This window comes from Monodon monoceros, unplaced genomic scaffold (genome assembly GCF_005190385.1).
Source record: "Monodon monoceros isolate NGI ecotype Baffin Bay Population unplaced genomic scaffold, NGI_Narwhal_1 Super_Scaffold_12, whole genome shotgun sequence".
Lineage (NCBI taxonomy): Eukaryota > Metazoa > Chordata > Mammalia > Artiodactyla > Monodontidae > Monodon > Monodon monoceros.
In genome coordinates this window covers 41,345,661-41,360,685 of record NW_021703768.1, presented here as the reverse complement: position 1 = coordinate 41,360,685, position 15,025 = coordinate 41,345,661, and the positions used below count along the sequence as shown (strand labels likewise).

General features: G+C 44.5%; 1 protein-coding gene across 1 annotated transcript; it reads right to left on the bottom strand.

Annotated features, from left to right (window-relative positions):
• Positions 1–7,755: 7,755 nt before the first annotated feature.
• Positions 7,756–13,318, bottom strand: FST (follistatin). Its single transcript, XM_029219138.1, has 6 exons — positions 12,854–13,318; positions 10,754–10,945; positions 10,110–10,328; positions 9,567–9,791; positions 8,646–8,876; positions 7,756–7,900 (listed from the first exon to the last, which is right to left on the bottom strand). The coding sequence occupies exons 1-6, from the start codon at positions 12,936–12,938 to the stop codon at positions 7,818–7,820; spliced, it is 1,035 nt and encodes a 344-aa protein (XP_029074971.1). The 5' UTR covers positions 12,939–13,318; the 3' UTR covers positions 7,756–7,817.
• Positions 13,319–15,025: the final 1,707 nt, after the last annotated feature.

The window sequence follows — 15,025 nt, the reverse complement described above, 5'->3', positions numbered from 1 at the left end:
AAAACCGTGACAATCTGATGATATTGGAATATTGTGGAATACATAGAAGACTGTGCAGACTGAAAAGCGAGGGGGTGGAGGATGGAGCTCTTGGCCAACAAAGGGCAGTCAGATCAGGTAGATGAGTGAAACAAACCAGGTGAAGGACAACAGGCGACATGGGAGGTGCAGTGAACTAGGGGGCATGTACCCATCTAAAGAAAGAGTTGCTTAAAAAAAAAAGAAAGAAAGAGTTGCTGATGTCTGCTCTGCTCCTGGTGATTGTGTGGGATCACAGGCCCAGTGATATCTGGTTCTCAGATTTTTCAAGAGAAAGTAGAAATCCAGATTTTGGGGTGGGATTTCCTAATTTTAAAATATTGTTAACTAATTCAAAATTACTTTACAGGTGTGGGTGATCAAATAAAATATAAATTGGATACAGTCCATAGGTTGCCAGCTTTTGATCCTACTTTACTGGTGAGAAGAACACGGCGCATAAGGAAGTCCCATAAGAATGGTGTGATAACGGGTGGGGGAAATTAAAAAACCAGGGGAATTGAGAAGAGCAGAGTCCGGTTGACAAGGTACAAATCAAAGAGTGATTCATTAGGTAAGGACTGAGTCATCCATTGTGTCCATTGTACTGGGAGCTTGGAAGTCATTGATAATGTTTGCCAAACATGTTTAGATGAAGAATAGGAGGAAAGACCACATTGCAGAAGGTTGAGGAATGAGGGAGAGGTGAGCTAGTGGAGATAGAATGGAGATTACGCCACAGGTTGTGTCTAGAGGAAGATACAAGAAGGCTTTTTTTTTTTTTAAGGGCTAGCCAAGGCTGAAGCATTTATGTGTGTGTGTGTGTGTGTGTGTCTTGAATTAGGCAAACTTTACTAATTATTTCAATTTTCCTATCCTTATTTAAAAACATTTTTATGAAACATATTTATAGGCTCAGGTTAATAAAACCACCATAGAGGGAAAAATTTTAAATGATGGAGGGAAAGTTCTGTTCATAGAGTGAATTTCTGGAAGAGATGGGGGGGGTGGAAAACACAGAAATGAGAATGAGATTCTTTGAGGTTGGAGGGAAGGTCGTTACAAATTGTATGGAATAGGGCAAACTTACGGCAGTGGAGGAAGCTGACGTAATTCTTTCCTGATGGCAGCAATTATCTAGTTGAGTAGAGGAGATAAAGTTCACTGAAAGTGAGGAGAGTGGGCGTGGTTTGGAAGTGCCAGAGAGGGAAATGGGAAAAGACAGATGTATAAAATATTGCTCTTAAAGAACCCAACTGAGATTAGATTCCATACTTGTGTAAAGGCACCCAGTGGTACTTTCTGAGGATTTCCTCTTTGCTCAGCAGCATAGGTATAGTTGTAGAGAAGGTGGATTTCACTGATCCATAGTTAGAATTTTGGCCAAAGAGTGTGGGGAAATGGACAGGAATTCATAGAACCGAGGTTCTAGTGGGAGAATCATTGAGGTGATTGAGGTAGGAAAAGATATGAGGCCAGGAGGAATAGAATGTCAAAACATTGTGAGAGAGGCCCTTTCACTCTTGGTTCAGCCTATGGACCTTGGGATGTGGTTGTCTCTGGATGCATTCCTAGGAGGACATCACTTATTATAGTTTTGAACCTGCACGTCTATTCCATCTGGTTGCTTAGAGCTCCCTGTTCTTAGAAGAGGTGGATGAGATTAGTAGCAGTTTTGGCTTCCTGACCAGTGGATGAAGCTGGAAGTTCTACCCCCTAAGAAGATGATGTAGAACTGCTGGAAGAAGTTGTAGGCAAGTGCTAGGGAAGGGAAGTGGAACAAATGTCAATTTAAGGGAGGACCAGGGTTGGAATGTCACTATCTTCATTTAAAATTCATGTCTCTTCTTGATAAACTTACCACTCAATACATATGCCTGGAAGGGATGTTAAAGGCAAGTCCACAACTCCTAGCCAGTCCAGCTTAAGTCTCATTGGGAAGATCTCCCATAAGATAGTGAAGGCTGAGAATATTCTTAGGAAAAATGTGCCTTGTGTTGTCTATGGCCAAGTACCTTTACCACCAGCAGGTACACTCCTGAAAATAAGGCCAGTTATGCGTGGGAATTCTGGCCAGGTGAGGCTGGCAGAACAGAGCTGAACACGGTTTCTCTGTAGCCCTACCAGAGACCCATGTATGGGTATTCTGGCTGCCTTTGGAACATCAGGGAGCCAGGGCTCACTCAGAGCTTGAATTGATTCTAGGACAGTAGTTCTCAAACTTTAGCATGCACAAGAATCACCTGGAAAGCTTGTTAAACCATAGATTCTTGGACCCCAGGTGAATTTTGTTCAGTGGTTCTGGGGTAGTGCTCGAAAAGTTGTATTTCTAACAAGCTCCCAGGTCATTCTGATGCTGCTGGTCTAGGCACTACACCCTGAGTAGCACTGTTTATATTTGGGAATTTTATTGACTGGGTCCTGATTCCGCATAGCTAATAAATAAAGTGCTCTCAATCTATTTTGATAACTTTTCCTCGGTCACTGTGTCTACAAAAGACTCTAGGAGTTTCAAGTATTGGTAGCCTTTTGAGTAATCCAATTCTTCCCTTGTCATTGGCCCCTAAGTCCACAGCAATCTCAAGAAACTATAGAGATTGGCCAGTGCCTTGGTCTTTCACTGCCACCACTGTTTATGGGATGCATCATGACCAGGAAATCATCCCATCAATTTTTTTTTTTCGTGCCAGAAAAGATAGAGATATATGAAGATCTCTTAGAACTCGAATAGATGTACAGCTACTCTGATTCACCAGGATTGTGACTTTGCTTCTGATTTCTTGCTTGCCCAAAATCACTGAGAAAAGCTTATACTTGTTCTTTAGCCAGAGACCTGAGTCCTTAGGGAATTAATATAAGAGACTTTTGGTGGCAGTATATCTGGCTCCTGACTGTACCAGCTGGTTCCCGGGCCATATTCTTAAAATAGAAAAATAAATGATAGCTCTGCCAAGACTACATTTGGTATAATCCAGAGAATATGTGTTTAAGTGTCTGAAGGAATCAGCCACAGGAATCTTGATGGTACCAGCCAAGATATCTGAGGTCCAAGGGTGGCAAAACCCAGGGACCATCCAGTACTCATGGGGGGATTCCAGCTAAACAGAAGCTGGGATTTGGACATGTCCGGGCAGGTCTGCTGAATACTCAGGGCAGGCATGCCTGGAGTCTATTTACATGACAACTTTTGGCTGAAGAATGATTGTTTGTTGATCTGAATGGAAAGTGGAATGGGAAGGAGAGAAATGTGTCTGTCTTAGGATGCAGGTTTTGAAAAATGTTTTTTAATAAATGAGTTTATAAATTAAATAATATATCACCTTTTTGTATCTGGTAATTGTACAATTTACATTAGGATTTTTGCTAGTTTGGAAATAATTTATTACTATCTTTAGAAACCTATAGCCCTCATGTAGGAAATCCTATCAAAATTAAAGACAGATTTAATCTAGTTTACTACCAGGGATTGTGTTGGGTGTGTGAATGAAAAGACAAAATGCATGTCTTATGGCTTTGGAAATGTTGGGTGACTGATTTTTCTCTAAATTTCCATGAAAAATAATGTATCTCAATTTGTTATTTGAACTGTGAACTTTTGCTATAGCACCTAGATCTTCCTGAAGCTCTGTTAAATATTAACGTGGCTAAAATAGTTAAAAATTTAAAATAAATTGTTTACACTTGTGCTTCTGGTCTTGATTGGTGCCACTCCTTATTCATTGCATTTTCAAGGTAGAGGCTGGTTGATGAGCTACAATTTCACTCTTTCTTTTTCTTTCTTTCTTTCTTTCTTTTTTTTTGTTTTTTTTGTTCAGGCCATGCAGCCTGCAGTGGAGGAGCAGAGTCTTAACCACTTGACCACCAGGGAAGTCCCTCTTTTTTCTTTAATTAATAACAATTATTACAGTCCTAGAGGACACTTATTCTCTGGCTGTTTTTCATGTGCAAGGCACAGATCTAAGCACTTTACACATTTTATTTCTTTTAATCTTCAGAACACTGTTATGAAGGAGACACTTTTATTATCCTGGTTACATACATGGGAAAACTGAGGCCTAGAGAGGTTAAATTCCTTGTCTAATTAATATATAGCAAGCAGTGGGGAGAGCTGGGGTTTTGGTGTTTGAAGTGTTTTATCAAAACTACTAATTACTCTAAATTTTAAGATGGTTATGGAAAAGAAAAGGCTGTTTCTCAGTTCAGGTATGGTTTAGGTGTCAGAAATTCTCTCATTGCCAATTTTGATTCTTTAGCCCTTGCGAAGTCACCGGAATTATTTTCCAGTCTTTTGGTCATACAAAATGAGTTTTTAAATGACTCTATTTCAGTTGCTTTCCTAGAGATTGGGAAAAGCAGTCTACTGTGCACCTCTCCTTGAGAATGACTTTTTAAATCTTTAAACTTTTTATTTGGATATTATTTCAAACTTACAGAAAAGTTGCAAAAATAAAGATAGTATTAAAGATACCCATACACCTTTTACTCAAATTCACTTATTGTTAATTAACATTTTACTTCTTTTATCATTTGTGTGCTCTCTCTGATTACATATGGGGGAAAAAAAACTTTATAAAGCTATATTTTTTCTTTCTAAATCACTTAAGGGTAAATTACATACATTTTGGTCTTTCCCCCTAAATACTTCAGTGTATCTTTCCTAAATATAGGAATATTCTCTTACTTGTATATTTCAGTAGTCAATTTCAGTAAATTTGGTTTGATACAATGCTTTAATCTATGGACAGTGTTCTAATTTTGTCAGTTGGACAATAATGTTATATACAGGGCTTTCCCCCTTGGGTACAGGATCCAGTCTAAGGCCAGGTACTACACTGAGCTGCATTGTTTGAGAATGATTCTAATTATGCCAGATTTTATTTTTGCTATACCCATACAGCATGTAAAAATCTTAATTGAAGTGGACCTCTGATGAAAATTAGACCCCTGATAGATTTTTCATTATTACTTGATATTTTGCAATTCCTAATGATGATTAGGATGAACTCATACTAATTAAAGCTAGTTACTAGCAACTGTTTCTATTAATTACTTTATATACCTAAACGAATTAGATTCTTTTGAGTCATAGCTGAAATTCTAACAGTAGCCTAATGGTATTAATCTAATTTTAATTTTAAAAGAGACTTCTATTTTTTGGTACTAATTAGCCTAATGCAGGATTACTGGAAAAGTCGGAAACCCCAAGAAGGAAAATGAGATACTGTCTGGTGTTTGAGAGGAATGATTGATGCTGACAAGTATGAAATAAAAATTATAAATAAATAATCCGGATGTTGTTTAAAAGGCAAGCTGTTGATTTTATCACTCCCTCTTGCCAAGACACACATTGGTGCCTGTTAAATTTGACATTTTTACTCTGATGTCAATGGCAGCTTTAAAGCATCAGTAGCATCCCAGGATGAGGTAATAAATCTGTCCCAGGAAGAGATGTGAAACCATGTCTGCCTGCTGTTTCCTTACCCAAGAGCCCAACACTAGCGGCAAGCCAGCAGCTCCTGGGCACTACAGAAGTTACCATCCTTGTCTTTCCTCGGTTAATGGTGGCCTGTTTGTCTTCTGCACCTCTTTTCCCCCTTTCTCTGTGAACCGGGAGCAGAGGGCTAATGAACCCAACAGGCTCCTAATCATTATACAAACTCTGCCCACCCAAGAGGCCCCTCTGCCTTCACCAAATTTCTCATTTGGTGACCACAGTTGAGAGCCAACAGTCTCCTATAGTCATTTTTAATAATTATTTATATTAAAGAGGGTTTTCACAAAAGGGATAAACTTTTGAAAAGAACTTGGGTCACAGTCTTTGAAAGAAAGAACATATTTGCTTAGCAATGTTTGCAATATTGACTGTTGTTTGCACTTGCCCTCCTACAGTCCCAATCCTCACTTCTTTGCATCTTGTACTTGATATTTTTTAATATACTTAGGCAAGGAATTAGCACACGAGTTGGAAACTTGTAATTATATAGTTAAGTATCACTATGTAGTACAATGTATCACAGGGACAAACAATTGATGCCCCAGACGCCAATCTGAGACTCTGATAGTGTGACTTGGCTGTCTAACGTAAACTGCAAAATATTAATACATGTCCTCTTACCTTGAAAGTGTCATCATTTACTCTCCATGAACCATGGACATCATTGTGGAGATCCACCCCTGCCCCACCCTTACTTCACCAAGTCTCTAGAATTCCAACACTATACTGCCTTTATTTCTGTAGTTGATATTCTGACTTCTAGGATGTGCTGTCATATATTAGTCTATTTTCACTTTTCCTTGTGATGTGCTTTGTTTTTTAAAGATCTAAGATCCACTGTATTTAGATGAGGAAAGATAAAGGGCACCTCTGGCTATAGAGATGAGTTTGGAACAAGGATAGCTAAGATGGTGTTTTTAAAGAGGAGACTTTAGGCTTGGTACATTGCAGGGAAGAACATCTACAGTGTCCTCCAGGGCTGAGTGGTAGGTATGCCATCACTCCTACAAAGGGGTGGCTGGACCTCAGATTCCTTTATCTTTTGAGCTCCACTGAGGTGATCTGTAATTTACCTTGGAGTTCCTACTGCCCTGGCCACTTAATTTCAGTGATAACTCTATTTCTCAGCAAATGTATCATATACATTTTTACTCAAAAGCCCACATAACTTCTTTTACATCATCAGCAATTGAGACCATTGGCTTTTTAAAATTTTTTTATTTTTTCACTCATCATTTATTTACAAATACACATTATAACTTTTATATACATTGCACATTTACATGGTAGAAAAGTACAAAACTATATATTTAAATGAATTTATATTTAACTTGCCATGTTTGAAAATATAAAATTGCATCAGAAAAAAGTATTATGAAAAGCAAGAAACTTGAACTGATAAAGCTTTGATATAACTTTTCATGACACATTGGGTGAAAAGCACTAATTTAAAAGGTACAGCAGACTAGCTTAAAGGAAACACCTAACAAAAGGTTGAATGTGTAGCATTCCCCTTCCTTCAGGCTCCTGACACCCATATCACTCAATTTCTTTGGATCTGTAGCATCTTAAAAGTACATTATTAGAAACCCAACATTGCTATCAGCCCCTCTCACAAATGTCATCATCACAACAAGAGAACGGAAGTAGGAATTTCCTCAAAGATGTATCCTCTGTACCTTCTATCTGAGTCAGAGTTATAATGCCTTTTGGTCAGTCAAGATTCCTTGTAAACAAAACCCGAGGGATCACGTATGTACAGAACAGGCAGCAGAGAATCCAATAAATAAACATGACAGAAACTGACATGCAAGTTTGTTATAATGGAAAAGAGTCTAACAACAGTGAAATGAAGGGAGACAGATGAGTGAGTGAATAGTAAGGAATGGACTTAAATGGTTTACAAGGAAAAAAAAAAGCTTTTACTTTACAAGCAAGAGACCTCACAATAAATAACAACTGCTCTTCCTTTCACGAATAAATTTCTTCAAAAACAAGGTGTACAGTCAACCAGACATTTTATGTATAAATTATAAAACATGACACAGTATAAATAAATGTCTACAAGTCTCAACTATGGGCCTCATCCAGTAGACCTCACAATGACTGCCTCTCCGGGTCCAATGAGTAACAAGGTGGCCTGGGAGAGAGCTTTAGGACAAAGGTCCTTTATGTATAGTTTTCCCCCCAAATAAATAAGCATACACTTATTTACAGTATGGACAATATATTTTTTCTTTTTCTTTTTCTTTCTTTTTTTTTTTTTGCCCAAAGGCTATGTCAACACTGAACATTGGTGGAGGGTTTACCACTCTAGAATGGAAGATATAGGAAAGCTGTAGTCCTGGTCTTCATCTTCCTCCTCTTCCTCGGTGTCTTCCGAAATGGCTAGATGGGGGAATACAGGGGAGCTGCTGTTTAAATATGGACAACAACAGCGCAGAAGCAGCTCAGTGTATGTTTTCAAAGCCCTCTGAAACAGCCATATTACAGCGTTGCATTTTTATGTGACTTGCAGTAAGATGCTTTTTTTTGTTTTGTTTTTGGCATCTGCTGTTATGCAATAAGTTTAAAAAAAAACTTAAAAAAAACCACCATTATCTATGAAGTCAAAAACTGCAGAAAGTTCTGAAGAATCAATGGCTCAGGTTTTACGGGCAGATTCCTGAAATTAGATAAAAAGCGCTCTTGTGTTCTAGGTATAACTGCTTTGGGTCCTTAATTCAGAGTTAGTAGAGGCAGCTGCACAAAGCAGCAGCCCCTGTGTGATAATAGAAAGCTGTCTTTGAAAAAGAAAAAAAAAAAACAACCTTTGAAGCAGTTAGTTTAGATTCAAGTGTTAATAAAGCAAACAGCAAAGCACACTACTAAAGCAAAAGAAATTAGGGGCAAATGACTGGAAATAGGTTTTTAGAGGCGACCCCCTTGATGATCATCAGACAAATCCTAAAAGCCCAGAAACATTCCAGGCAGTTTTTCTGTGGATCGCCGAACTGCTGGTAAAATTTAGCAGCTACCTAACTTAAACAGAAGTGGGCTTATATGGGGAGGTTTTCGTGCTTTTTACGTCTCCATTCCCTAGGGCTTGCCTGGGAAAGCCTTAAACTGCAGCAAGGTTAGAAATTGCACTTACAGTTGCAAGATCCGGAGTGCTTCACTTCCAGCAGCACGCCTGAAGAGCAGGCCGCTTCCTTCATGGCACACTCGCTGGCGTAGGTGGCATTGTCACTGGCACAGACAGGCTCCTCAGACTTACTCTCAGGGCACAGCTCATCGCAGAGGGAACACCGGCCTCTGCCAACCTTGAAATCCCATAAACACTTTTTTCCACCAGTGCACTGGATATCCTCACAGGACTTTGCTTCTAGGATATAATACACCTGTGATGAGTAAATCCATTTCCCCCTTGCCCCCTTTCTCTAGTCTCCTATCAATAAATGTAAACATATAACATATCTTATTACTCACTCATGGGGGTAATGGAGATATTGTGCAAAAATGCTCTATAAATAAAACCAACACACACACACACACACACACACCCCAGTTTCCTACATACTATATTAGTACATGAAAATACTGTAGCATTTTTTTGGAACAGAATTTCACAGTATCCTTGAGTTAAATATGTATTTGATTATTTCCCACAAGTGGGATCTTTTAAAAAAAGAAAGAATTCTATCAGTTATCAGAATCTGATAACAGATTTTAGGAACTGTTAAGTAATTATTTCTTGCTTCCAGCAAGTCTAGCACTTAAAAAAAATGTGTAAAATTGAGTGAGTTCTTTGGTTTCTAAGGAGGAAAATTGTTTCCTGTGTCTTGCTGGCATTTCAATATATATGCCAATGTTTCCGGAAGACAATGGTTTTCTTAAGGAATGCTGTGGTCATGACAGTTTACCCAAACTGGAGAGTATTTCTCTCTTTGGTGAAGCTATGTGTTTGGGGAGGCTTTGGCCTTATTTATTGGTTAACCTCATAATTTTAACACCAGTTCTAGCCTCTTTCTCTTTTTGTATTTTTTCTTTTCCTTCCTCAATCCAGAATACCTACTGATACACTTTCCCTCATAGGCCAATCCAATAGACCTGCCCAGTAGGCAGGTAGCCTTTCTCAGGTGACAGGCACTGGAGTAGGTTACTCCATCATTCCCACAGAGATACTGTTCAGAGGAGGTGGGCTCTGGGCAAATGCGGTTACATGTCACACAGTAGGCATTATTAGTCTGGTCCACCACGCATGTGGAGCTGCCTGGACAGAAAACATCCCGACAGGTCTCTGAAACAAAGAGGGAAACACACATTAATAGGCATCTTCTGGTCCTTAGGGACTGAGCATTTGATAGTATCAAGGAAATCATGAAGCATCCAGCTTTCAGAAACATACTCTGGGAGCCCTGTGGTTTTCAAAAGAAAACTATGATTCTAGGTTGGTCCTTCAGTGTTTTAAGGAGTCTTCAGAAGTTAGAAAGGGTTCCTTTATTTGGTATCATCCTTATTATTATTAGGCTATTACTGCAGACTACACCATCCCCCGGGGGTCTTGCAGTGGGTCTATCTCAGGTAGAAAGCTGGGGGAGGGGCGGGTAAGACCTACTTTTACATTTGCCCTGGTACTGGACTTCCAGTTCCGGCTGCTCTTTACATCTGGCCTTGAGGAGTGCACATTCGTTGCGGTAGGTTTTTCCGTCCAGCCCACAGACTGGGCCTTTCCAGGTGATGTTAGAACAATCTGGGGCGCAGACGCAGCGGGGTTTGTTCTTCTTGTTCATTCGGCATTTTTTCCCAGGCCCACAGTCCACGTTCTCGCACGTTTCTAGCAGTTGGAAAGATGCAGGGATTAAAACCGGGGCCAGGCACCATGCAGGTCAGCCAGGAGGGCTGCGGGTGCCTCGCGCAATCGTGCTGCCAGCAGTCCGAGCCCAGGGGCTCTCACCCAGAAGTTGAGGAGGGGCAGGTGTGGGGGACAGTGGGCTGCATCCCATACCCAGATCTCTCTCAAAGTGCACGGGTTGGCTGGCTTCACCACCACATTTGGCTAAGAAGTCCGAGAACCTCTGTCGACTTTGTTTTGCCTGTAGTATGTGACACCCAAGATTAAACCCGGATGGCTTACCAGGGCTGGGGGTAGTTAGGTGGATCCCACGAACAAAGGTCTCCCAGTCCCAAACCCCAGCTGGGCACTGGGAGGGTAAGACGCCCTCTACTGAGGGCCTACACATTGGGGAGGAAGAGCCCTACCTTTACAGGGGATGCAGTTGGGGGCGCCCCCATTGAAAATCATCCACTTGAAGAGCGTGTTGTCATTTACGTCCTCTTCGGTCCATGAGGTGCTCAGGCGGCCGGTGCTGCAGCACTCCTCCTTGGTCAATTCTGTCTTGTACAGGACCTGGCAGCGGCCGTTCTTTGCTTGGCGGAGCCAGCAGTTCCCAGCTGCGGGGAGACAGGGGCGGGGAGGTGGGCGAGTGAGCAGTGGCGGGGTAGGGGGAGAGAGGTGACGAGCCGGCAAGGGAAGGAGACCCGGCGGGGATGGGGAGGGAGTGAGCGTGGAGGAGAGACGGGAGAGAAAAGCAGAAAAGCAGGAAACAAATCGGAGGGAGTGAAGGGGTGGAGAAAGAGGGGGAAAAAGCCAGATTGAAGAGGTGGGAGGTGGGCGAGGGGGAGGGAAGGCGAGAGCGAGAAGCCAGAGCGCCCCAGCCATATCAATGTCAGTTACCAGTGACCCAGACACAACACGTGCAGCTTGCATTGACTTTTACTAGACTGTTTACTTTTATTCGTTCCATTTCATAACCTGCAGCGACTCGAAGAGCAGATTAAAGAACCTGACAAAAACAGGATGCGACGGGTGTTTTTACATGTTGCATTCATGTAGGCGGTACGAGTATTATTTGTGACAGGGGTTAAGAAAGTAGGAGAACTCTAGAGAGAGAGAAAGAAAAAGAAAGGGGGAGACAGAGACCGAGACAGACAGACAGACAGACACACACAGACACACACACACACACACACACACACACACACGAACAGATCAAGCAAAAGGCACTTGTGAAAAATGAAAGCAAAAAAGCAACCGGGCCCTGCCCGGCGCTGCCCCGCGCGGCCTCGAGGCGCAGCCCGCCCGACGGGCCGTTTTGCAATCCGCCAGACCCAGAGGACGCCCGCGGCCACCGCGATCTTTCGAAATCTCCCAGGGCTGCTTTCCCCGGCACCCCGGCAGCGCCTCGTCCCGAAAGGCGGGCAACTCAGAGTAGTGCGTCGCAGACGGCTAGGGACAGTGCCCGGGGGACAGTTTACAACACACACAAAATGTTAACGCTAAAGCCAGGAAAGTTACAAGTCTGCCTCAAGAAAAGAGTAGGGGGGGGGAAACAAAAGGGGGGGGAACTTCCTACTGTTTCATGGTTTTATATACATGTATGTGTGTATACACACACCCCTATCTCATACCTACCAAGAAATCTTTGCAAGTAATTTCTCCCCCTTCCTCCTTTTTAATGTTCGGATTTTGGTCAGGAAGATTTCTCATGAATCATCCATATAACTTTAACAATAATTGGATCGCAAGCTGCTATTATTATTTTAAAAAATTCTGCCCAAAGACTAATTTAAATAAACAAGTCTAATTTTTAAAAGCTTTAGAAATTTGCATCTCAGAATTTAAATCAATTGTGGGCTCCTCACTGTTCTACAGAAAGTTAACAGAGGAATGAGGCAAAGGGGAAAAAACTGTAAACTACTCAAAAGAGTCCGGGGCAATATTTTTTTTTTTTTTTGCGGGGTTGGGGGGAGGGGGTTGGAAGAAGCATCCACTAGGCAGAAAGCTACTTCCCTCTAAAATTTTCGGCACCCACATTTCCAAGTTTGGGCAAAGTTTCTGAAACCACGTCCCCCAGCCACCGAAGAAATTTCAGTATCTCCCCCTCCCCACCCAGTCATTTTTTTAAGGTATCCACAAGACGTAGGAGGGAGGGAGGTTAGACTGCAAATGGGTCGACTGAAATCTCCAGGCTACTGATGCTTGTCCCCTTCCTCAGAGCCAAACAGGGGAGATAACATCTGAACTCATTATGTCCAGAACTTGAGCATCTAACCCTACCTACTGAGAGAGACTCCAGCTCACCCCCTTTCCTTTTAAAGGATAACCGCGCTCCAAACTCGGCTTCAGGTCCTAAAGTGTCACTGCCTTTAGTTTTCCCACTCCTCTCCATCCCGGACTCGCTAAGTTGGTCCAACATCTTCCGAGAGCAGCGTTGCTCAGAGCAGACCCAGTGGAGACGACCGAAAAGTACAAACCCCTGCCCTGTGCCGAACCTCCCAGCGCATCCCCCCCTCGCTTACCCTGGGCACTGCGGTCCTCCATGAACTGGCAGAGCAGCAGCAGCAGGAGGCAGAGCCCGCCGGGCTGGTGCCTGGGACGGACCATCCTGGGGGCAGGCGCGGGGCGAGGAGCGCGGCGGCGCGGGGAGCGGGCGCGGCGGCGGGTGGCTCGGGCAAGCGGCGCGCGTCGCAGAGGCGAGCGGCGGAGGGCGCAGCGATCCCGGCGCAGCCCCGCGCTCGCCGCCGGCCGCCCGCGCGATTCAATGGACGTCAGAAGCCGGGCGCAGCCGCGCTTTAAATCTAGACGGGGGTCTCCGCGGTTTGCGGTGGGCGGTCTCCCAGTGTGTGGGGCAGTGGGAGGGCGGCCGCGAGCGAGGGTGTGCGCGGCTCCTTGGGGGTGGGGAGCTTCTAAAAGTTCAGTGTGAATCAGGTGACATTTCCCACCTTCTGGAAACCCTTCCCAATTATCTGGTGGAGGTGCCCGAAATCAAAGCTGCAGGAGGGGAATCGCCGAGTTCTTATTTGCGTAGGAGCGAGAGGGAGGGGGCAGGCGACCGGGGCGGGGGAGTGGGGAAGAACACCCACTTCAAGTCCTGCACGCCGCCGCTCGCTGGTAGCGCCGGCGCGCCGGGGGTGGCGTGTGTGTGTGTGTGTGTGTGTGTGTGTGAGAGAGAGAGAGTGTGTGTGTGTATATGTGTGTGTGTGTGTGTGTGTGTCTGGGGGGGGGCGCGCTGGGGGCTCTGGAGGCGGCGGCGGGCGGAGCGGAGCTGGGCGGCTGGGCGGGAGTTGGTCTCCGCACCGGCGCTCCTTCGCTCCAGGAAGACTTTGCAAAACGCCCGAAGAGCCCTGAGCTGCTGAAATATCCCGCTTGAGGTCGGGTCGCTGCCGTTTTAGGCCCCCGCAGTCTGGGCGCGGGACCCCGAGACGTTTTGTGTCTGGGTCTGCGCGTGCCGAGCGCTGCGGCCACCCGGAGCCCAGAGGTGTGGCTGGGAACCCCGGCCCCGGCACCTTCCACCCCGGCTGAGCCGGGCCGAAACGCGGCCCTGGGTCTCGACGAGTCAGAAGCGAACAAAAATGTTGAACACCTCAGCCCCGGCCTCTTCCCCCCCCACGTCACAGTCTCGACCCTCTCCTTTTCTTTTCTCCCCTTTCACTTCGCCGCTTCTGGAGTCGGAACCCGGAGCGGGGGCGCCGACGCAGGCGGTCTACCCCCCTTCCCCGGCTCGGAGGCTCCCCAGTTTCCGTCCTGTGTGTCTCCGTCTCTCCCAGTCTCCTTCTCAGCATCCCCCCCCTTCCCTCTTTCCCTCTTTCTCTCTCCGTTCGCGGAATAAAAAAGATTGCAACATCGATAATGAACTTCTGTAGCCTCAGTTTATTAAGCACAGTGCCTGGCATTCTTCGCTGAAAGTTGGCGGGTCTCTCATTTATAACATTTTTGGCACCGCTGAATGAAACTGAGGAGGCGATATTTCCTTTTATATAAAACGATTACTTCACGGAAAATGCTATATTGTTTATTCCAAAGCTGCCTTTTAAATTTCTATTCTTTTCGCTTCTGGAGCCCGAAGGACAACAGACAGCGAAGTATGCAGACAAAATTCTTGGACATTCGCAGGTCACTGGGATTTGTTCTCCTACGGATTTCAAATCCGCCCCTCTTCACGCCCCCAACCTCCCCCCGCCAGATCGCCGCCCCCCACGCCTTCTCTCGTCCTCCCACCCCCCATCTTCCACCACCCCCTCCCACCCCCTCCACAACTGCAAATAACTCAGTGATAACAGATTTTTTTCCACCAACTGCAGGAGATAGTGCTAATCTTTTAATAAAAGATCCCATTACAATGGGATCTGTCTGGACAGACTATAATAGATCCCGAAATACAGCCGTGCTAATATTAGAAGACAGTTGTTTGGGTGCCTCTCAGACGGGCCCAAGCCCCCCTTTGAAAGTGGGCATGAATCACAAAGCCCCGCGGCCGCCGCACCTGCACCGCGCGCATTCGGTGCAGCAGGCTGGTAAAAACGGGTGACCTCGCCGCTGCTTTTCGCTTTATAATTACCGTCCTGAGGACGGGAGGGGAGGGGCGCGGGCGGTCGGGGCGGGGTGGCGCTGGCTTTTTGCTCACTTCAGACGGCTCTGGGGGCTCCACATCCTTCTTAATCTTTCGGATTTATTCTTCCTCTCTCTCTCTG

Excerpts from the sequence above, each read along its gene's own strand:
- FST (XM_029219138.1), bottom strand. The coding sequence starts at position 12,938 with ATGGTCCGTCCCAGGCACCAGCCCGGCGGGCTCTGCCTCCTGCTGCTG. Across the intron at positions 9,792-10,109 it reads GTACCAGGGCAAATGTAAAA|AGACCTGTCGGGATGTTTTC; the intron begins GTAGGTCTTACC and ends TCTTTGTTTCAG. Across the intron at positions 7,901-8,645 it reads GCACTCCGGATCTTGCAACT|CCATTTCGGAAGACACCGAG; the intron begins GTAAGTGCAATT and ends TCCCCCATCTAG.